At 40.6% G+C, this 23,685-nt stretch overlaps 1 protein-coding gene across 1 annotated transcript; it reads right to left on the reverse strand.

The window, feature by feature from the left end:
• LOC145413818 (uncharacterized) lies at positions 1–23,685 on the reverse strand. Its single transcript, XM_080283480.1, has 8 exons — positions 23,594–23,685; positions 14,263–14,371; positions 8,409–8,531; positions 7,148–7,361; positions 4,459–4,603; positions 2,841–2,970; positions 1,774–1,970; positions 1–201 (listed from the first exon to the last, which is right to left on the reverse strand). Exons 1-8 carry the CDS (start codon positions 23,606–23,608, stop codon positions 1–3), a joined length of 1,134 nt encoding a protein of 377 aa, XP_080139606.1. The 5' UTR covers positions 23,609–23,685.

The raw sequence follows: 23,685 nt of genomic DNA on the forward strand, positions 1-23,685 counted from the left end.
CTACCTTCTTTCTAGTGGCCAAAAGTTCAAGAGCTGCTCTATGCCATATGTTGCCGCGTCACTCTTCAATGAGCTCGGGTCCTTGTCTTGGATGTAGGCAATGGTGTCAGAGATATTGGCAAGGAACTCCTTTAGTGTCTTGATGTCCAGGACTCTTTTGCCTCTACCACCTGTTCCCTCTGCTGAGTGAACTCTGGACCGCTACTCAGTGTGATTCTCTGAGACATCTTGCACATTAGCCTCAATGACCTCCTCAAACATTTCCTTGTGGGAGAGATTGAGGAATTCATGATGGATGCCCTCCACTGTCGGTAACCCCAAGAACGAGTGAACACACTGCAGTCAGACTTTCCTTCGGAAGGCATTCAGATGGTTACCACACACAGATTACAATATGTACTCCCACCATTATAACGCATCTTTCTAGCCAAAATCTCGTTACTGTGTGCCTGAGCTGGACCAAGCCCAAGACTTGGCCCACCAACACACACAAGACAAGCACTCACTCTACACGCATACGATGAGGCCCTACTCGAGGAGTTAGCCCGAGAGGGTTGGAATCACCAACTCTCCACCCCTAGCCTCAGAGGTCCTTACCTCATGCCCACCTCATATATCTCCAAGGTACATGTACCCTGTAACAGATTACATATTTTCCCTTATTGTGCCCCTTTCATCCCTTTCTATTAACCTAACCATGCTTATATGTGTTTCTGGTACTTCCCGTAACATTAAGTACACATTTTGTGGGTCTAAACTGTCATACAAGGGAAAAATTAGGGTTGGATGTTGGGTGCCTAGGACCAATTAGGTCTGTCTGGATCTTCGATAGTGAGTTTTCTTTATTACATGCCATGTTCAGTACCAATTATGCGCAATAACCAAGGGATGACAATACACTATCCTGTATACTGTATATAGAACACATGATAAGAAATTACTGCTGTACAATACATAAAAAGATCTGAGTACCCCATGACAGGAAAACTATAAATGGTAACACTGAAACAAAAAGAACAATAGTGATGTTAAAAGACATAAAGAAAACTGACAAAAGGCTGAGAATAAAGAATGAACTGATATATAATGAGAAAAAGAATTCTGGATGCTATTTGAGCAAATGCATTAATAGACCATGGAGGTTCACAAAAGACGTCTACGAGGAAATGCACATGAAAGATTATGAAGTGGCTTTGTTGTGGGTGTTGCAATGATATGTGAACTGATATGTGGTCATTTCACAAGACAATACTGATAGCTAATGCAACCTATCCTATATGACCTAAAATGGGTACATGATCCTGGTAACAAAAAGATAAGGTAAAATTTACCACCTTCCCATTTTGTGATATCTGCTCTTTATCAACAAGAATAAATGTAACTTTTGTTAAAGTCTGTCCCACATCCTATGCAGTAATGACACATCAATTTCCTTTTTAATAATCTCTGAAATAAATCCTAGGCACACACATACACAAAAAATAAATCTATTAGCCTTCTTCTTTTTTTTTTTTTTTTAATTCAGTGCATTTTACCATAAGCAAAACAGAAATCCATGTACCAGTTTCCTTTTTTTGTTAATACAGTATGTGTGCATTAAATCCTAAGCAAAAACTATGACAAGTGTAGTATAGGTACAGTATATTATAAAATATAAAACATTCCTTGTACGCACTAATTCTCTGAATCCTATACACACACCATCTAGGTGACTACTCTGCTTATACTGGCTCCATGATCATTACCTCCATCTCAGTAGCGCTCAACAGTCACCGTAGGAGAACTTGGTGAAGTTTGCATAAGACTGTAGCCATAGATGCGATTGCCACGATTCCTGTATGCTATAGATGCCACTCGGGCCACCAGAAGGAAGACTCCCACACCCAAATTGGCAAGGATGAGGCCCACCACTGTTCCGCTGGCAATATCCTTTTGCTCCACATATATCCCAATTGTAGCCCACACATACACTGCCCAAAAGGATAGAAATTAAAGGAATATTATAAAATGTGTTGAACCTGCAGTGAAGACAAACCACTAAGCTTTTCAAATTACAATTATATAATATTAAAGATCTGACTGAGTAACCAATTACTGGGGAATACAATGGACTAATAAGGGAATACAATGTCATCATTCATCATCATCTAATCCTTCCTTGCCCAATCAGGAGCATAGGGGGCCGGGGTAAAGCCTTTACAGCAAAGGTGCCCAACCTCACTAACTTGAGTGACATTGTTTTAGCAATAAACCACAACCACAATCTCAAATATAAATGCTTATGAGCCCCATCCACTTGAAGTTCCATAATCCACTAGAAAACCAGGTGTCAGTTTGATTAAAAGGTTACCACTTAGTGCAATAAATGGTTTGCTAGGGTACAGGAAACCATTTGGTTTGTCACTGAGTACAGAACAACATAAAGATAACACCATAAGTGAGTAAATTGTGAATGCCTCCTCTTGATGTGCTAACCTACTAACACTGAGTGACAAGCCAAATGTTTTCTTGTACTCCATGAAATTTTCAACACTATGGTTGGTAAACCATGTAAACAAATGGATGCCTGGTGATTCAGTGGGTTAAGATATTTCAACCATGGGTGACTCATAAGAGTTCAGTTTTAGAGGATGACTAAGGTTTATTGCTCAAATAATGTCACTTGGGAGCAAGTGAATGGTCATCCTTACCTTAAATGTCCAAATTTAAGAGCCCAAAATCTTCTGATAAGGCAACACAATATTAGATGAATGGATGGAAGTTACTTCCTAATGACATTATCCCGCAAATGAGAGGGGAGGGGGACTACTGTTGATATACACTCAGCCCAACATACTGACCAACATAGTGCGTGATGAGTGGATTGACCAGAGAGGCTAGAAAAGTGTTCTCCACAATGAACCATAACAAAATGCCAACCAATAGGAAAATCAGCATTCCTATACAGATGTCATTTAGTACCAGCTCAACCTGAAAAGAAAAAAAGAAAAAAGAGTGGGAGGGGATGAGTTCAACAGTATATAGGGTATATGGTAAATGTTACAACTATACTGTACTCCACTGCACTGTGTCTGGTACCATCAGTGGTGTCCTCAACACCTGTAGCATTGATAAAAGTCCTCAGTACTGGCTATACCTTTTTGTACTACCTTTATATATTGGTTCTCAAGGTAAAACACTGAGGTCTACCTAGTCCAAAGGATTTACATTAACACTAGGCACTGAGGACACCATAGATGGTGCCAAACTTGGTGAAATGGAGTGTAAAGCATTTACATTTATTTACCATGCTAATATTTAAAGACTTCAGAAAATGAGTATAACTGAAGTTCTATGGCTAATAAACTATACAGAAAAACAACAACATTACATGGATGATGATTACTGTACTGTAGTAATAATAAAACTAACATCCATTCAGCCCCAAGATTTTTTCTTTTTATTTTTAATAGCTCCAAACAATTTTATTCAACTTACTAGAGACTTTTTCTAACTGAATGGACTGGAAACATTCTCCATTAGCTCAGGCTTCAATACTTCATTACTGTTTTTGTTAATACCAGACAATTTCATTCAGCTTAGGACAGACTTTTCTGGTTCATGTCATTAGAAAGAAAATGCAAAATTTGAGATGACTGACAAAAACAAATATAACAAGGTATATAAAATTCATTATTGATATTTTTCAATAATATAACAAGATGTAGCTGCTCTCGGGTGTCTGCCCTGTCCTTTCCTCCATCCTTCTTTCCTTCCATCTTCTTCTGTCTTTCTTTCCTTCATTTTTTCCTCGCCTTTCTGCCTGCGGGTGACTTTACACTCCCTCTTCTATCTTTCATTCCTTCCTCTTCCTTCTGCTTATGGGTGATTCTACACTGAGTGACAAGCCAAATGGTTTCCTGTACACCAGGAAACCATTTACTATGCTGGGTAGTAACTATATAACCAAATTTTGATGCCTGGTGGTTTAGTGGGTAATTGCGGCGCTCCAATCGGATTGAGCCGGTGAAGGCTTATATCCAGGGGGTGATTGGGGTTTATTGCTCACGTGGTGCCACTCGGGGATGAGTGAAGTTGGTCACTTTCATCTTAAATGTCATGACCAACTGCCTGGCCCCAGGCTTCTGCGCTCCTCATGGGGCAACGTAGGAGTGGATGATAGATGGATGGATGGTATCTGATAAAATTCATTACTGATTTTTGTTGTCAATGTATGTACACAATATGTGAAGAAATGACAAGGTGATATGTGGTGTGTACTACATTAGAGGAATGAGCTATTAAACTTATACCAAGAGTCAGATCCACAGCAATATATCTACCCATACACACACACACACACACACACACACACACACAATGAGTTTCATGTATTAGTATCTCATTTATTTCAACAGAACATGTGCGTCTACTGTACACTAATTTCTTTCTTCCTCCCTACTCAGCCAGTGTACTGACCTGGTACCTGAAGAAGATAGTGAGGTTAAGGAGGGCAGCAATGGTAGTCCAGGCAATATAGAAACCATAACCATTCACTACTAGGATTCCAAGCCAGAAGTGCAGACGTGATTTGTCATATAATTCTTTTCCACTGGCAGAGAAGCTGTAGGGATAGTGATGAAAATTAGATGATAGTGATGAAAATTAGATTTTATCATGAAATCCTATTTCTAAGTGTGAGAATGAAAAAGTTTAAGTCAGATTAGGATGGTAAAACGTTAGGTCTTACATCTAACTGATGATTTATGTGGAAGAAGTGTTGCCTGTCTCTGTGCTGCTACAACTACGATTGTTTGTGTGAAGGAAGATATTTGGTGATGATATGTAATACTGTGTAATCTTATACAGTAAATATGAAAAGTTGTTTTTGTGGTGTGGTGGTGGAATACCACAGGGCAATTGTATGCATATAGTACTGTAGTTTCCAGCTGCAGCTGCCAAACACCTCACACAACAAAAAAAGGGCAAAGTGCGTTAGTCCTTCCTGGCAGTGTATAACCTCTACATTTGCTAAGATTTCCAGACTGCCTCCTCATGGCACACCATGGTAACAGTCTCCTTGTGGATTCTGGCAAAATGTCTGTGAGATCTCATGGCAGGCTGGAGCCCTAAGGGTGCAGTGTTCATAGCCCACCAGTGTGTGGACATACCCTGTCACTCAACAATCCGACCATAGCTAGTGAGTATGGTTAATCTGCTCAGCCCACCTTTGAGGGAAAATCTGGATTTCAAAGCCCCCTGCTGCCTTACAGGTTATGTGTTTTCTAAATAAATGCCAGGCCCACTGCTGAAACTATGGTTGAAGTTGGGCAGTGTACTCAGTCACAAATATTTGCTTCACACTTGCTTTTTTGCATGGAATGACAACAAGGAGTAGTGATGTGCTGCTGAAATTCTAGTCGTGTGTGTGTGTGTGTGTGTGTGTGTGTGTGTGTGTGTGTGTGTGTGTGTGTGTGTGTGTGTGTGTGTGTGTGTGTGTGTGTGTGTGTGTGCGCTTACCTAACCGAATGAGTCACGCTCGTACTGTCCTGTGTATTACACCATTTTTATCATCTATCTATAGCCCGACGCCCTAATCCCGCAAAGTCACCTTGATCTTGGGAACTGATGATCACTGTCTCCTCTGGTGGTAATTTTCAATGGGCACACAAATAATGACGCCTCTCAATATGTTTGTTTACATGTGCAGGCACAAGTGACATCACAAACATTCCAGGCAGCCAAGTGGCTGTTTTCTTTAGCCTTGCTTGTACTAACCTTGCTTCCCCCCCCTGGGTACAGATTTGCTCATCCAAGCTTATGTGCGTATTTCCATCAAACATTTCATTTAACTATATCTGCACTACAACTAATCAACACCTGATGTGTTCCTAATTTTGATTTCTCATTATAACATTTTCAGGCACCATATTCTTTCTTTGCACACCATCAAAACCAATCATGTTAACTACCATTCTGCTCTCATCATTTTCCAATTACTGTATTTCCATTTCAAAATATTCTGTCCATCTGTTCCTTCCTTCACTTCTGTTGTTAATACAAAGTGTATTTTTCCAATCTTTCCCTCACATTTTCACACCTTTTCCAGTCTCACTTCTACATTTTTCACACATTCTTTCCCATAAACTCTCCTGTTTTCATAGTCATTTACATGCATTTCTCTTTCAGGGTCATTATTTACCTTCCCTTTTGTTCTTTACTAGTATCTTCATATGCTTTTTACTTTCAATTTATCCCCTCCTTCTTTCACCCAAATACTCTCATTATGCTCACTGCATCTGCACTCTGTACCTCAATCCTACTGTGGGCTAAGTTAACTATTTGTAGGAGTGCACAGTAGCATGGGTGAGGGAGGGAGGTGTGCTTCACTTTCCCAGCTTCTATAAATTCTGAAATTTATCACAGTTGTTGGTTATTTACTACATATCAGACATGTTGGCTGGTCATGTAAGTATATTTGTTAATTTTTTTCAACGACAAGGTATGTTGGTTTTTGGAAAAAACGTTTCTAGTCATAAAATCAGCCCATATGATGCTGCCTTTAGGAAAGAAGATATCCGTTAAGTGTGTTGATGACCTGTTACCTCCTACATGATTAGTGCCGCTGGTGGAAGTGAAAATGCCACCACTGCAAGTGTTTGAACGAAGTTTTGGGAAATGTTGTTCCTTATGACATCTAAAGGGCCTTCCTTCTGCTTCAAGGTACGCTGTACAAGGCTTGTGTAAGTACTGCGATGTTGTATGGCTGTGAATCATGTGCATGAGGAAGGACAGACTGAGGATATGTGTTTACTGCATACTGAGAAATTTTTATCGTCCATCTAGCAGGATAATAATGTAATAGCCTGCGTCTGTGTGTGGGCATGTGTGTATGCCTCTCTGTTATCAAAATATCTCAAAATTCAGTGGGCAAATTGTATCAAAACTTTGTAGCTTGAAATGATTAGATTTTGGTGAAGCTGTGATGTTATGCCTCCAATTACCAGAGAATTACTGACCTAGTTTTTTAGTGATGGCGGACAATATGCGTTTGTGGGCAAATGCTTTGGCTGTCCTTCAAGATGTTATCAACTTCTATAAAGCAACTGTGCACTTAGTACAAGTGATAAATATCCATCTCAAAATTTCAACAAGGAATGGTACTCACTGGTAGCAAGTTAAACTAATGGCAATGCCATTTGTGATAGCCACAAGAAGTAGAAGGATTGCTGAGGATGTGGCATTGATGGAGTCCCAAGCAAAAAGCCACCCAAGGTTGAGATTCAGGTTGACAACAAAGGTGAGCATGAATGGCACAGAAACTGGCCCACCCAAATTGCAGGCGAATACTCCATCAACACGAACAAAGAGGAGAACCAACGCTGTGGGGGGGGGGGGGTGAATATAATACTATTAACAGTGTTACTTTGGAACATGCATAATCAAACAACTCCATGCTTCCAAGTAATTCCTTCAATATGACATCTTTTTACTTTCAGTCTTGCTACAACTAGATGAGTTTATTCTGGCCACGAGATATTTCACAGTGATAGGGTCAGAAATAATTTAAACTAAACTCTTCAGTATGATATGTTTTCTATACCATTTTCTTGCTGCCTCCATATTTCACTGACCTTAACCAAGTGTAACACCCAGTAAAATACTCCCCCAAAGTTGCTGAAAACTGTTTTTTTTTTTTTAAGTACAATACTGTATTACTTATAACAAAGCGAGTCTCTATGTATTTAAATAGTGGAACTCTGGAAATTCAGGTCCATAAGGAGTATGCACATAACAAGGAGGCCCATGCTAATTTTGAAGCCTGTTGCAATCACCTGAAATAAAAAAAAACATATGCCTCATATGCCTTGCACCCTCATAAGAAACTCCCACTGAGGATGGCAATCACAGAACTGTCTTCAGGTTACTTTTTCTTCAAATACCCATCAAATACAGCTCTTCCCTCTTACCAATGAAATGCACTACTTTCTTCCATACCACAAATGGTTTTACTCTTTCAACATTAACTTCACTGTCACTTTCAAAAACTTTCCTGTAAATCCTATCAACATACAGTACATGCGTAACATATGACCTGGGACAGCATCAATGTGTAGTTGAGGCCCAACAGTTGCTATACCTGACAGCCTTGACAAATTCACACATTTGTTGATATCAATAACATGATCAAATGGGACTACCATTTCATTAACTAACATGGCCATGTAACTGTGATGTATGAATACTGTATTAGAAAGTGCAGCTTGACCTCTGCTTCACACTAATGTTGTCTTGGGTTCAAATGTGGCATATTGTACATTCTTTAACATGTCCATACCACCTCAAAGTCCTTTTTCTTCATCCAATCAGTCTCTCTCCTACTGCCCGCTGAACATCAGTGGACCAAAGCAACAGAGTATCTAACTTACCATAAATGACAATGCAAGTAAGGCAGGCATAGATGACTCCCCATATGCTGAATGTATAACCAGCAGGTGTGATACATGTGAAGAAGATATCAGACACATTCCCAGTTGGATTTTCGAAGGGCGCTGACAGGATGAGAAATGAGGAATTATATTAACAAATGGAAAAGATTGCTACAACACCACTTGAACTAATGCACGATACTGGATAAACTGTTACTGAGTTCAAGTCCTGCACTTCCATCTAACAAAGACTATTCTTACAATTATATTACTGAACTACTTTTGTACACAGCAGATATAGTGTAAAAATCAATCATCAAAATAATTTTCCCCCTTCAATATGGTAACATCTTTTTTTCCCTGCTATATTCTTGTTACCTACAGATAATTTTATACAACTTATGAAAGACTTCTTGTATGGTCAGAATTAAAACATGCTCTATATAACCCCTCCAGTTCAAAGTCTCTCTTATACTTAATGAAATCTTCCAGAGGTAACAACAGTGAAATACATAAGTCATCACAATGAAGGGAGTACTGGAGTTTTAGTTACATACAAGAATAAAACAGCACTATACAATTAGTACAGTATCATAAATGTAGCTGAACATCCCTTCTCTGCATTAAAAAATTTTAGTCTGGCCTAATTGTATACTTTCAGTTCAGGCATGCTTTACTTGTGTGCTGTATTGCCCAGGAATTAACTGAGATTAAGTAGGATATAAAATTTGAAGACTACTGCCGTTTCCAGTATGCTCATTGTCAAACTGGAAAACTTTATTGTAGTAAGACAAAATGTTTTGTTGCCTTAAATACTGCACAGTACTGCCTTGTAAAATAGAAAAATCTTTGTTCCTGCACTAATGTAACAGATTCCAAATATTTTACTGTAACTTATTTTTCTGTACTTCTCTTAGGTCTACATAGAAAAAAGCATGAGTACATCCATGAAACTCTGGTCATATTACAAAGACTCCATTAATCTTGGCAGTATGGCCTGTTTGCATGGGACAGGGCGACATGAAAATGAACCATTTGAACCATTCCTTCCGAGATTAAAGCATCTAGCTGTAGATAAACAGATAAGTAACTGCTTGTGACCACCCCTTCTAGGATTAAGCCATCTGGCTATAGAAAGATAGATAAGCCCTGTCTCCTGAGTGTGACGGAATGAATGTGACGGGTCAACAGTGGACATGAAAGTACCTTTTACTGTTATTGACACCCAAGGCTTATCTGAACACAAACCTGGAGAACTATAGGAAACTGACCATTTTAGCCCGGCTCACCCCGTGTCCGTTTGTTGAGACTATTGTAAGCTGAAGGATTGTCTATGCTGTGAGAGTAAGGTGCATTAGGTGAGTACTGGTAACTGTAATGGTGTGAGGAGAGGGCCTATGAGGAACACATGGCAGGTCACGTCACTTTGTATTTATTTTCTAAGATTTGCATTATTAAGCAGTTAAATACACTTAAACAAATTTCATTACCTCTCTCTTGGATATTCTTTCTTATAAAAATGTAAATAGCTGATCCCAGTATGTGAGAACAGGCAGAATGAGAAAAGTACATTAAATAGTGAAGAACTCCCATCCATCACCAGAAGCCCTAATCCCGAAAGGGGTGGCCACAAACAAATCTCCTCCACGTTGCCCTGTCCCCCGCCATTTCACTGCCCTGCTCCCAGCTCACACCCCCATCTCTCATATACCTCTCCACTCCATCCCTCCATCTCATCCTTGGCCTCCCCTTCCCTCACCCCCCTTCCACCTCACTCACATACACTCTCCTTGTCAGTCTCTCACTCTCCATCCTCTCCATATGGCCAAACCACCTCAGTGTGTTTCTCCTAATGCTTCCTATCACATCCACATCCACACCACAATGCTCCTTCACATCCTCATTTGTCAGTCTGTCTCTCCATGTGACTCCACATGCTCCTCTCAAGTAACTCATTTCCACTCCTCTCACTCTTGACTTGTCCCTCCAACAAGGTCCAAGTTTCACTTCCATACATTAGGGTTGGTATCACAATACTGTCATGTAGTAACTTTTACACTTCCATGTTCACTTCCCTGTTTCTTATCACTGCTTTCAAGGAACCAGCAACCTGTCTTCCTTGTTGTACCCTTTCAAGCACATTACCCTCTAAACTTCCATCCTTACTCATCACACTACCCAAGTACTTAAATGCACTCACATTTTCCATTTCCTCTTCATCCAACCCCACTGTACATTCACTGACTTCACCTCTCTCAAAGACCATAACTTTACTCTTCCCTACATTCACCTTTAGATTCCGTTTCTTACATGCTCTCCCAAACTCATCCACCAAGCCTTGCAGCTCCACTTCACCTTCACTTAAAAACACAGAATCATCAGCAAACAACAGCACAGGGAGTTTTCAAACACTGCCCTCTCTCATTAGGGCCACTTCAACATCCACTGCCCTACCTTTTATCTCTTATATAACCTCATCCATATACGGATTGAACAACCATGGAGACATGACACATCCCTGTTGCAATCCAACCTTCAAGAAGAAAAATCCACTCAGTTCACCATCCACATGCACTGCAGCCTTAGCACCTTCATACATACTCTTCACAGCATTCAACAAATTCCCATCTACTCCATATCGTCTTAATACTTTCCACAATCCTTGTCCATCCATCCTGTCATATGCTTTCTTCAAATCCACAAAGGCCACATACAGCTTCTTTCCCATCTCTAGAAACTTTTCCACTAAAGATCTAAGAATTAATACCTGATTTACACAACCTCTTCCCTTACTAAAACCTTCCTGTTCTTCTCCAACCAATTCCTCTGTTACTTCCCTAACTCTGTCTACAAGTATTCTACCAAATACATTTCCTATTTCATTAACAAGACACATGCCCTTATGATTACCACACACTTCTTTTTCCCCTTTTCCTCTGTACAAGGGAATAATTATACCTGACTTCCAATCCTCTGGGACTCTACCTTCCTCCCAGGCCAATCTGCACATCTTCCACATCCATTCTACTACGGTACTATCTCTCCCCCATGCTTCAGCATTTCACCACACACTCCATCCATTCCTGGGGCTTTCCCCAATTTGACTTTCTTCATTGCTTCCACAATTTCCATCCTAATGATTTCTTCCTCTCTTCCCACATTCCTCCTTCTACCAGCCATTCCCCAGCCACTTATACTTGCATTACTTTCATTCTCTATGTTCAACAATTCCTTAAAGTGTTCTCTCCATCTGCTCACTTTTTTTCCCTTCTCCACTAGTAATCTACCATTTTTATCTTTCACTCCCTGCCTAACTTCATTGCCACCCTGTTTAAATCTCTTTACCTCATTCCACAACATTTTCTAACATTCCCTCCATTTTACACTCAAATTCCTTCCAAATTCCTCATCCACTCTCTTCTTTCTCTTACTAATCTTTTCACTTCTCTCTTCCTATCTACATGTAACTCTCTCTTCCATCTCTCAACTTCTTCCATGCCTGTTTCTCATCCACTCACCCTATGCTTTCTTCTTTTGTGCCACAGCCTGTATCACGTCTTCATTCCACTGTGCTGTTCCCCACACCCCCTTTCATCTTCTCTTCACCCCACACACAACCTCACATGCTGCACAGATTTCTTCTACGAATAACTTCCACACAACTTCCACGTCCCCCATCTGCTCCAATCCATATTTACCCAATCGCTCCTCCACTTCTCTCTTATATTCTGCCTTTTTCTCATCCTCTTGTAACCTTTCCACTCTCCTTGCATGTGCTACTTCCTCCCGTCCTTCCCTTCTTCTGTTTCTCCATTTCACTTGGACCTTAATTCTCACCACCACCAAGTGGTGGTCAGAAAGTCCACTCCCCCAACCTCTATATGCTCTTGCATACATTACACACCTTCGCATCCTTTCACCCACACACACAATCAGTCATTGCCTTCCATTCATTCAGTTCACCACCCACCCTTCTCAACACTCGCCATGTATACCTATGAATCATTTTGTGCCTGAAGAGGGTACTGGCTATCACCAACCCCCTCCTGACACAAATGTCCACTAAAGCACTACCATTCTCACCTATCTCAGCAGGCACACCCCCTCACCAACTACTCCATCCACCTTCACATTCCCTACAGTACTTTTCCATTCATATCGCCAATCAAAAACACTCTCTCATTCCTTTCAAACTTTTCCATGCACGCTTCCACATTTGTCCAGAAATCTTCTCTCACTCTGCTTGCACGATCTTGCGTTGGTGCATACATGCACACAATCGCCCACATTTGTAGTCCAACTTTCAATCTTACCCACACATTCCTTGAGCCACCTGATCCATACTCTCCTATAGTCTCCTTCCATCTGTTACTCACCACAATACACACTCCTTTTGCCCTCTCATTCTCACCTACTTCTGCACATATACCCCGTCCATACTCCCATTCTCTCACACTCTCACCTCTCCATTTAGTTTCAGTTAATCCATAGACTGTACATCCACTTCTGCACCCCCCAGCACCTGGACAATCTTTCTCTCTTTCGCCTCATCATTTGCACACCTTATACTGCTGAAATGAAAAATGCTATCAACAACTATAACCAATAAAATGCAAATCTGGGGAAGAGGATGTGACACAAAGATAAACTGAGTCAAATACACATTGGCTGTCAGTACATTACTTCACATATATGATGACAAGTACATGTACAAGTACCTGTATATGGAAAACACCCACAGTTTATCTATGTATCTATACCCAGATGCCTTATTCCCATAATGGGTGGCCATAAACAAACCCATGTTGCCCTGTCCCTTGCCATTTCAATGCCCTCTCCCCAGCTTATGCTCCTCTCTCTCATATACCTCTCTAATCCATCCCTCCATCTCATTCTCAGGCTCCCCCTCCATATTTATTGCACTGTAGGTGTTTTCATCCGGCATGAAAATGTTACTGAAATCTGCCTTTTCCAGTATTTGTACCACATATCCTACATAATATTTCACACAGTAACTCTTTCTATTTCAACCCTTTCAGAACAATTACTTTCTTTACATAAATATTGCTACCTCCATACTATACTACAGTACATTTTATTCATCTTACTTCGGACCTATCACATTTGAGATGTTGAAGGAGACTGTTTTAACCACTGCACTATGATGGATTTCTTCTAAGCTGACAAATAGCATCTGGGGATAACAACAAAATAAAAAATGTCATATGGACAAGGTTAATACTGTAGCTGCCATAAAAAATGGATACAAAGGTCGACATGGCCTCTTTTCTGGACGACGAAACTTTATGAACAGCCACAAATCCACGGATGAACATTACAAGGATGAAGGATGAATACCAGTACCCTTATGGGAAAGTACTGAACACCCTGGTTATGCTAAGAATATGTAGACCAGTTATTCATAATCAGTGTACAAAAGTTCAAGCAAAATTTCCTATCATTTTAATACCAGTAATAAATCTGAGCAATATATAATACATAATGCAGCTAGTAAAGAGATATACTGACTTAACACTGTCTCTGGTTCAATTTCGCTTACAAATTTCAACATCTCTTCCCCTGTATTACATACAATTTTGCAGTAGCAATAGTGAGAAAATAATGACAGAATTTATAAAACAATACTTTCAAGATACTTCTAGCTGACTAAAGCAATCTACCAGCATTACTTTTATTAGCTAAACTGATATTCCATTGAGAATTACGGTACAGCATGTAGGCTACCACATGAACCAGAGAAACAGTGGTACTAAGCTATATTAAATTTACAGATACAGAAAAATTATAAGAATAACTTAATGAAATGCTAAACAAGACAGCTCTTTAAACTCACATAGCCCAGGTCCTGCTAATCCATTAAAGACAAGAACATATATTAAAGTAATTGTCAGAAGCACTGTGGTCAACACCCTTCCTATACAACGCCCACCACTGTCACTCAACTGAAAAGGAGAGAAAAACATTGTGAATGCAAGGAAATATGAAAACCTACATTGTCATCAGCCACATTTCTGTACTAGGACTGACATTTTCATTACAGTACTGGTACTGTACATGCATTCATTAGTGAAATCATTCAATATCTCATCATATTTTGTATATATACTGCATGCATATATATATATATATATATATATAATCTATCTATCTATATATATATATACACACACACACACACACACAGAGTAAAAGTCCTCTCATCCTTCATCTTCGGGACCAAGCACGTGCTGAAAGAGAACTGCCAGATGACCGGGAAAACCTGCCAAAAAGTATCTAGCAATCATTGTCAGTCACCCAAATTCAATCACATTGTCTACCAAGTATTATTGGTCAACCCTAAGCACTAAATATTTAACAAGCAACTTATATTTAATGTATTTAATAATACAGTACACATGAACTTACCTTAATCTAGGTGTATTTACATTTGTAGCGTACATCATAAAATAGCACGACAAAGTTTCCAAAAATTTCAAAAGGTCCCGCTCACAAAGCCAGACACGAGTCATGATGGCCAATGGCGCATGCACTGTTGGCAAGCAGAAATCTTCAAAAGCACTAAGCTCAACTTTAAAACACACTAAACTATAGCTGAACTGTTCAAATTTTCCCACTAAATTGGACTTGAAAACGCCATAGATATAGAAGAAAATCTAATATTTGCTGGCTCTAAATTATTATGAAAAGTGCTAGTTCTAGCACCAACAGTGCCAAAGTGACAACTATGGGTGCCTGGGCACCAGCGGCGACAGCGACCCTGTCACGGGTGCCAATCCCCTTAGCATATGTGCCGCAAGAGCAAAGAACTTTCGTAATGGGACTATTTATGAAAACCGCCGAAAGACTGGAAATACCGTAAGACCAGATGCCAATTGTGGTAGATGGGGGCACTCACCATCCACTCACTCAATGTAGTGCTGCTCTCAGGCATCTGCCCTTTCTTCTCCTCCATCCTTCTTTCCGTCCATCCTATTCTGTCTTTCTTTCCTTCATTCTTTCCTCGTCCTTCTGCCTATGGGTGACTTTACACCCCTTCTTCTGTCTTTCTTTCCTTCATTCTTTCTTCTTCTTTCTGCCTGTGGGTGACTATACACCGAGTGACAAGCCAAAAGGTTTCCTGTACACCAAGAAACCATTTACTAACCATATAACCAAATTTGGGTACCTGGTGGCTTAGTGGGTAATTACGGCACTCCAATCGGATTGAGCCAGTGAAGGTTTATATCCAAGGGGTGGATGGGGTTTATTGGTCACAAAATGCCACTCAGGGATGAGTGAGGCTGGTCACTTTCACCTTAAATGCCAGGACCAACTTGCCTAGCCCTAGGCTCCTACGCTCCTCATGGGGCAATGTAGGCTTGGATGATGAATAAATGAATGAAACCAGATGCCGAAAGTCCTCGCCGATTCCCTCAGGTTAAGTGCCAGAAGAGCAAAGAACTTTCATAATGGGACTATTTATGAAAACTGCCGAAAGACCAGAAATACCATAAGCCAAATGTGAGGGCTTTTACTGTGTATGTATGTATGTATGCATAGTAATCCCTCCAATATCAAATGTAATAAAGCCAATGACATGTCTGGAAAGTGGGTTCATCTGGATACCGGGAAAATGCCTCCTGGACAGGTACTTATGGACCATAACCCAACCTAACTCAGAAAACCACCTACATAACTACCTACCAGACATGCACACCACCTATTTAAGACCCTATTCACACAAATAAGGGGCAGAAAACATGAAATAAATGAAAAGGAACCAGAGAATGAGGAATTAGAAGTGAGTATGGAAAATATTTAGTAGTGTACAGGGTACTTACAACACATCCGTGGCCATTCCATTAAGAAGGTTAACCCACCTCCTCTAAGACTCTGGCAGTGGTGAAAATGTTCTTGAAGCACATACAGTAATCCAGTGTTGTGCTGCACTTAATCCTTTGCACTGCGAGTTATAATTGTTTAACACTGCACATTCTGTTCTTACTTGCGCCACGCCAGTTTCAATCACCAGTTTCAACTGCCAGTTTGCACTTTGTACTTAATCTTTGCACTCTGAATTCTAATTTCTTAACAGTGCACAACACTGTAAATTCCCATGTGGTCTAGTGTAGTGGTGAGGTATTGCAGTTTATTCACAAAAATGAGCATGTGCGGCATCCACCACGATAAACGTCTAGTCAGGATGGTAGTTAGGCAGTAACTAGGGAGGGGGAAGCAAGGGGCGCGCGTAAACAGAGCTGTTCAGCGCCACGCGCTAAGTTCAAAGTACGGTTGATTTTTTTTTTTTTTTACGTGTTTTGGCCATTTCAGGGTTCTGAAGGCCCGGGCCCAAAATGTCCGGGTAGTGGGGTGTCCGGTTATTGGGCGTCCAGATATTACAGGGATTACTATATATACTGAATATATATTATATATATACACAGTATATACCATAGGCTAATACTGTACTATGAAGCACACAATGGACTATGGGAAGGAAGGAGACACTGTTATTTGCCTATCAGAAAATAAGACCTGGTAATAAATCATCCACAGCTCTGCACACTGTACTGTACTGTGTATGTTTTCATTATAAATTTTTGTCCAGTTTTAGTTACTGAAGAGTAGGCTAGCTATTTTCATGTGTACTGTCAGGTTTTAAAATACTGTAATCTTGAAGTACCGGGAACTGAAAACAGAACTACCAGGATATACTTTCAACTGTTGTATACTTGCAAATGGCATATTACAGCTTCAATCATATACTGTATTATAATCATGTAGCACAAATGTCTTAGTTTTTCGATCATTCAATCAATGAAGTGTAAAATCTGCTTCCAAGAGATTGGGTGTGCTAAGCCGACTCCGCTCTTTCTTTACCCCTGCGCAATTGTTGACTCTATACAGGGGTTTTATCCGCCCCTGTGTGGAGTACAACTCTCATGTGTAGGGAGGCTCCCCACATACAGCTCTTCTCAATAGGGTGGAGTCAAAGGCTTTTCGTCTCATTAACTCTCCTCCTCTTACTGACTCCCTTCAACCTCTGTCTCTTCGCCGCACTGTTGCATCTTTATCTCTTTTCTATCACTACTTTAATGGTCACTGCTCCTCTGAACTGTCTGCTTGCATTCCTCCACCTCTAAGACGGGCACGTAGCACCCGTCTGGCAGCAAACTCTCATCCTTTTTCTGTCCAACTCTCTAATGCAAGAGTTAACCGTTACTCCCAGTCTTTCATTTATGCAACAGGTCAGCTCTGGAACTGTCTCCCTCTGTCTGTATTTCCTGCTGCCTATGATCTCCAGTCTTTCAAACGCAGTGTGTCCAGGCATCTCAAAATGATCGGATCTTGAATTTGGCTCTATATTGTATTTTGTTTTTCTCTTGGAGGGAACTGTTACTGCGGGCTCATGGCCTTTGGTTCCTTCTTCCTCGCATTTAAAAAAAAAAAAAAAAAAAAAAAAAAAAACCTGCAAAACAATTAGGCTATGTTGCCCAACCCAAGAACATATTCTTTATTTTATTTTGGGTACGGTAATACCTTGCATTTTTATTCAGCCTGGGAAAGATCCTTCTGGTTGAAGGGGTTTGAAGACGTCTCCATTAACCCATTGACCGAAGGACGCATTTTTTTTGTTTCATCCTGGCTAATGGCAGATGATTTTATCGCTGTCAACTTAGGAGACACTCATGAGGTGAAAGGATTTAGTGAAAATAAGCCAGAGAGAATAGATTATATTTTTAACCATGCCTATGCCAGAAGTTGCTATCACAAATCTCTGTAGTCATAAACTGAGTGATCAACAAAGGCAGGTCCTACGTTACAGTAAATATACCGAATACTGTATGGTAATGTATATTGCCCATGGATGGCGTTTTGAGAGGCCAAATTGGGTAATGGTAAAAGTAGTGACTGTTGATGAATAGTGAGAAATGAATATTTTATACACAAAATGCTGTGCTGCTTTCTCACAGTAAACAGGACTTTTGTAAAGTGCACCGAAATTCTGCGAGTGTTTGTAACTGGTGACGTCTATAAGTGAACTTGGATAAAATGTAGGTAGCTAGGTGATACCAAATGAAAGACAGTACCGGTGGGTGATGACGTAATTACGGTACACTAATAGGTTAAATGAAGTAAAACTAAGTGGTAAAATGGTCTAGCAGGCTACAATACAGTACAGTAGAATAACTTCAAGTAATGACAGAAAAAGAGAATAATGTTTGAAAACTGATAAGGAAAGTGGAGAGAAGAATGATACATGGAAAAAATAAAGGCAGGTACAGCTGCGTAAGGTTTTGTTCTGGAATAAGCCATAATGCTGATACAGATGCTGCAAGAAAACTACAGGAGAGTGTTAATACCTGCATTAACATTTGAGTTATGACATGGTGCTGCATGAGGACATAAAGTCACGAGTGCAGTAGAAATGAGACTGGTGAGGAATATAAGTGGGTTCCATTAAATGAAAGTGATAACCAACACTAAGCTTGTGAGAGACAGGAAGTAACGAAGTCTACTGAGCACATGGTAGAAGAAGGTTCTAATGAAGAAAATGAATATGACTAGCAATCATATAGTCAAGATTTTCTCATAAAGTGTGGAAAGTCATGAATGAGGAGCCTCTATTTGCCACAGGAGGTCTCATATGTGCTATAGGGGTCTACATTTATATAGCCTAATAGGAGGAGGGATGGACAGGAGGAGTAGTCCACAGAAGAAGGGTAGAAAGGTTGCAAGAGGATGGAAAAAAGGCATAATATGAGAGATGTGGAGGAGCAATTGGGTATGATATGGAGCAGATGGGGGAGGTGAAAGTTGTGTGCAAGATATTCACAAAAGAAATCTGTGCAGCATGTGAAGGGCGTGTGGTGTGAAGAGAAAACGAATGGGGGTGCAAGGAACAGTATGGTGGAATGAAAAGGAAAGACAAGCTGTGGTGCAAAAGAACAAAGCATACAGTGGGTGAATGGGAAGCAAAGGCCTGGAGCGGAAAGGAAGAGAGAGGTGAAAAGATCAGTAAGAGAGAGTATGAAGAGAGTGGAAGAGGAATCTGAAAGGAATCTGAGTGTAAAATGGAGGTAATGTGTGAAAATGTTCTGGGAGGTAAAGAGAGTTAGTTAGACTGGGTGATAAAGAGGTGAGATGGGGAGTGAAAGATAGAAATGGTAGATTAACAGTGGAGAAAGGAGAAAAAGCGAGAAGACGCAGAGAACATTTTAAGGAACTGTTAAAAACATAGAATGAAGGTAATGCGAGTTTAAGTAGCTGGGGAATGGTTGTGAGAAGGGAGGAAGAGATCAGTTGGATGGAAGCAGTGGAAACAATGAAGAAAGTCAAAATGGGGAAGGCCCCAGGAATTGATGAAGTGTGTGGTGAAATGATGAAGCATGGGAGGAGAGATAGTAATAGAATGGATATGGAAGATGTGCAGATTGACTTGGGAGGACAGTTGAGTCCCAGAGGATTGGAAGTCAGGTACTGTATGATTACAATAGTCCACCGTACAAAGAAAAAGGAGAAAAAGAAGTGTGTGGTAATCACAAATACATTTGTCTTCTTAGTGTAATAGGAAAAGCATATGGTAGGATACTTACTGACAGAGTTAAGGAAATAACAGCTAAATTAGCTGGAAAAGAAAAGTGAGGTTTTAGGAAAGGAAGAGCTTGTGTAGATCAGATATTCATCCTTGGGTCTTTAATGGAAAAGTTTCTAGAGAAGAGAAAGAAGTTGTATGCAGCCTTCATGGATTTGGAGAATGCATGGCGGGTTGAACAGACAAAGAATGTGGAAAATATTAGGATTACATCGAGTAAATGGGAAGTTGCTGAATGCCGTGAAGAGTACAAATGACAGTGCTAAGACTGCCATGTGTGTGGATAGTTAACTGAGTGAATTTTTCTGTCTGCATGTTGGATTGAAACACGGATGTGTTTCAACCTGTATATGGATGGGGTTATAAAAGAGATAGAAGGAGGGCAGTGGATGTTGGAGTGGCCCTAATGAGAGAGGGCAGTGTTTGGAATCTTCTAGTACTGTTGTTTGTAGCTGACAGCTACTGTATTGTTAAGCGAAGATGAAGGGGAACTGCAAGGCTTGGTGAATGAGTTTAGGAGACTGTGTAAGTAATGCAATCTAAAGGTGAATGTAGGGAAGAGTAAAGTTATGGTCTTTGAGAGAAATGAAGTCATTGCATGTACAGTGAGGTTGGATGATGAGGAAATGGAATATGTGAGTGCATTTAAGTACTTGGGTAATGGGATGAGTAAGGATGGAAGTTTGGAGGATGAGGTGCTTGAAAGGGTACAACAGGGAAGGTTGCTCATTTGAAAGCAATGATGAGAAATAGGGAAGTGGGCATGGAAGTAAAAAAAAGTTGTTGCAAGGTAATACATTATTGTGATACCAACTCTAACATAGCCTGCGGAAGTGAAGCTTGGACCACATTGGACGGGCACAAGTCAAGAGTAAAAGCAGTGGAAATGAGTTATTTGAGGGGGGCATGTGGAGTTACAAGGAGAGACAGACTGACAAATGAGGAAGTGAAGGAGCATTGTGACGTGGATGTGACAGAAAGCATTAGGAGAAATACACTGAGGTGGCTTAGCTATGTAGAGAGTAAAAGCTACTGGTATGAGAGAGAGGGGTGTGAGCTGGGTGGAAAGCAGTGAAAAGGCGGGGGACTGGGTGACATGGAGACGATCTGCTTGTGGCCACCCCTTGCAGGATTAACCTCTAACTGCCAGCTGACTTGTATAGCAATCACGATTTTGGGCGCGGAGCAACGCCGGTTGATATGTATAGCCGCAAGCGTCTTCCCGCCACCATTTGAACTTTAACTTATCCTTACTCATCGACGGGACCACTTGGAGATGTGGGGATACTTTCATTTGAAAGAGGAAGAGATGTTGATTCTTATGTATCTTTAATTTTTTCTCTAGCTGTTATAGTTTGGCAGATTTTAGGGTTTGAAGTTAAGGTATTGTTTTCCGTCACGGATATCCCCCGTAGGGAGGAGCATGCAACATCGGAAAACCCCCGGCGTGTAGGGGTTAAGGCATCTGGCAATTCATTGACAGATAGACCTATTCATGACAAATGAGAGATACCAATATGAAGGTCTTGTATTTGTTACAAGGAGCCTTGTAAGTATAGCTGGGGGACTCCACACTTCTAAGTGGATTTTACTTCTCCCCTCCCTAAATGTCCCTAATAGCTACAGTGACGAATGAGGTGTATGTAAACTTGAAACCACGAAGAAGCATGGTATTCCATGAAATGACAAAAGTGAATGTGTGGGAAAATATGGTATGAACAATGAGGAAGGCTCAGAAATGATAGGAGATAAGAGCAAATGGATGAGGTACAAAACACAGTACAGAGATGCACACAAAATAATTACCCTTCTTTCTACCCTTTAACTCTTGTTGACATTCACAGATATCCGTATATGAGATAGTGGCAGGTGGGAGCGCCCATCATCCACTTAGCTGATGTAGTACAGTAGCTACTGCCTTTTGGTGACTACATTTAGTGGCAAACCTAATGGTTTCTTGTAACCCAGAATATCTTTTACTGTACTATGCTAGGTGGTACTCATATACAACAGTCAAATAATAGGGTGATATGGAGCCTTCTATAATGCCTGTGTTAACTGAAAGGCTAGAGTGAGAAGTGGTTGGAAGAAGTTCAGGGAGCTCTTGCCTCTCCTGACAATGAGAGGGCTCTCCCTACGTGCTAAGGGGTCTTTGTATGCAGCATGTGTTAGGAGTGTAATGCTGTATGGCAGTGAGACCTGGGCAGTGAAGGAGGAAGATATTCGCCGGTTCAGACGTACAGAAATGACAATGATTAGGTGGATGTGCAGTGCGTCCCTGCGTCCAAGGCCTGGAGGGGCTGGGTTTACAATGGAAGAGTTGAGAGGTAGGATGGGACTGGAGTGTATTGGTGTTGTGATGAGGAGAGGTAGATTGAGGTGGTTTGGACATGTGGAGAGGATGGGGGATGATAATTGGGTGAGGAAGGTGAGAAGTGTTAATACTGGGGGTGGGGTTATGAGGGGTAGACCGAGAAAGACATGGGACGAGGTCATTAAGTGTGACCTTAGGGTTAAGGAACTGAACAGGGAGGCTGCAATGGATTGTGCAGCGTGGAGAGCCGCCATTAGGTGACCAAGGCCGACACAAGCAAGCATGTTGGAGCCTTTAAAAACAAAACGAAACGTGAGATACAAACACGGTGACTTTGTCTATCCTGGAACCAAACCTCAGTACTCTTTCTTGTGCCTTTCTGTGATAAGGCATTGTCTACCAGAAGGTAGCTAATATCAGTTCACTGCACAGGATGGTCCTGCAAGGAAAGCTGCTTACCTCTAGTTGATGGGTCTACTCGGTCGCCAGACGGGAGTTACTCAACAACAATCTATGAGCGTCATCAGTGCCCATCTAGTGGACTTCATCAAAAACTGCAGGCAGAAGGGAATATGCACTCTCATGTTATAGGACCTCCACAGGTCCCTCAGCTCTCCATCCCACACTACGGTACACTTTGTCAACACAATGCCATTTTCATCGTATCTAGCATATTAAGTTGATATTGGTAATACGGTATGCAATTGTTTTAAATTCTGGTGACATGTTTGGGTCCCTGGTAGTAGCTCTATAATGTACTGAAAGTTCACTTTTATGTACTGTAACTTTAAGGGATGATTACAGATGCAGTTTTTCCTGATTATAGCTTCTATTATTTTTCTTTCACAGTTTCTGGACTCTTAATAATTCTATGCAGACTGTTACAGTAGAATGATTATGATGGTAGTGTCTGGCAGACTAGCCAACCTTTAAGAAAAAATAAAACACTCAGGGACTCAACAATTTACCAGAGTCCAGACCATCCAACAACGTACATTTTGATCAGTCACTAATAAAAATCATAACTCATCAATCATTACACAACTAAGCACTGCTGTAATTATTTGTACTGTATTTACTGTCGTTCCCCCCTCCTGATATCAGCAATCACCAGAGCTAATCATTGCTCTTACCGGGAAAAAAAAAAAAAAAAAAGGTCTCAAAACCTCGCTTCATTCAGTAATGCGAAACAGCTTTGAAATAAGAAATCCACACACCACAACCGAATGCAATTACCGTTACATAAAATCTTTACTAACAGAAACTCGTACTCACCGAATGTTTAGCCATTGTCTACATGTATATTATGAAATTATATCTACGTCTCCTCCAGTTACTCTCCCGTACTAAGGTATGAAAGAGTGCAA

This window comes from Coenobita brevimanus, chromosome 97 (assembly GCF_032717465.1).
Source record: "Coenobita brevimanus isolate Jiangsu-jjx chromosome 97, ASM3271746v2, whole genome shotgun sequence".
Classification (NCBI taxonomy): Eukaryota; Metazoa; Arthropoda; class Malacostraca; order Decapoda; family Coenobitidae; genus Coenobita; species Coenobita brevimanus.

Bases quoted from the DNA above. Each gene is read 5' to 3' on its own strand.
- LOC145413818 (XM_080283480.1), bottom strand. The intron at 7,362-8,408 runs GTAAGTTAGATA...CCCCCCCCACAG, and splicing joins TACTTGCATTGTCATTTATG to CGTTGGTTCTCCTCTTTGTT. The intron at 4,604-7,147 runs GTGAGTACCATT...CTATCCCTACAG, and splicing joins ATTAGTTTAACTTGCTACCA to CTTCTCTGCCAGTGGAAAAG.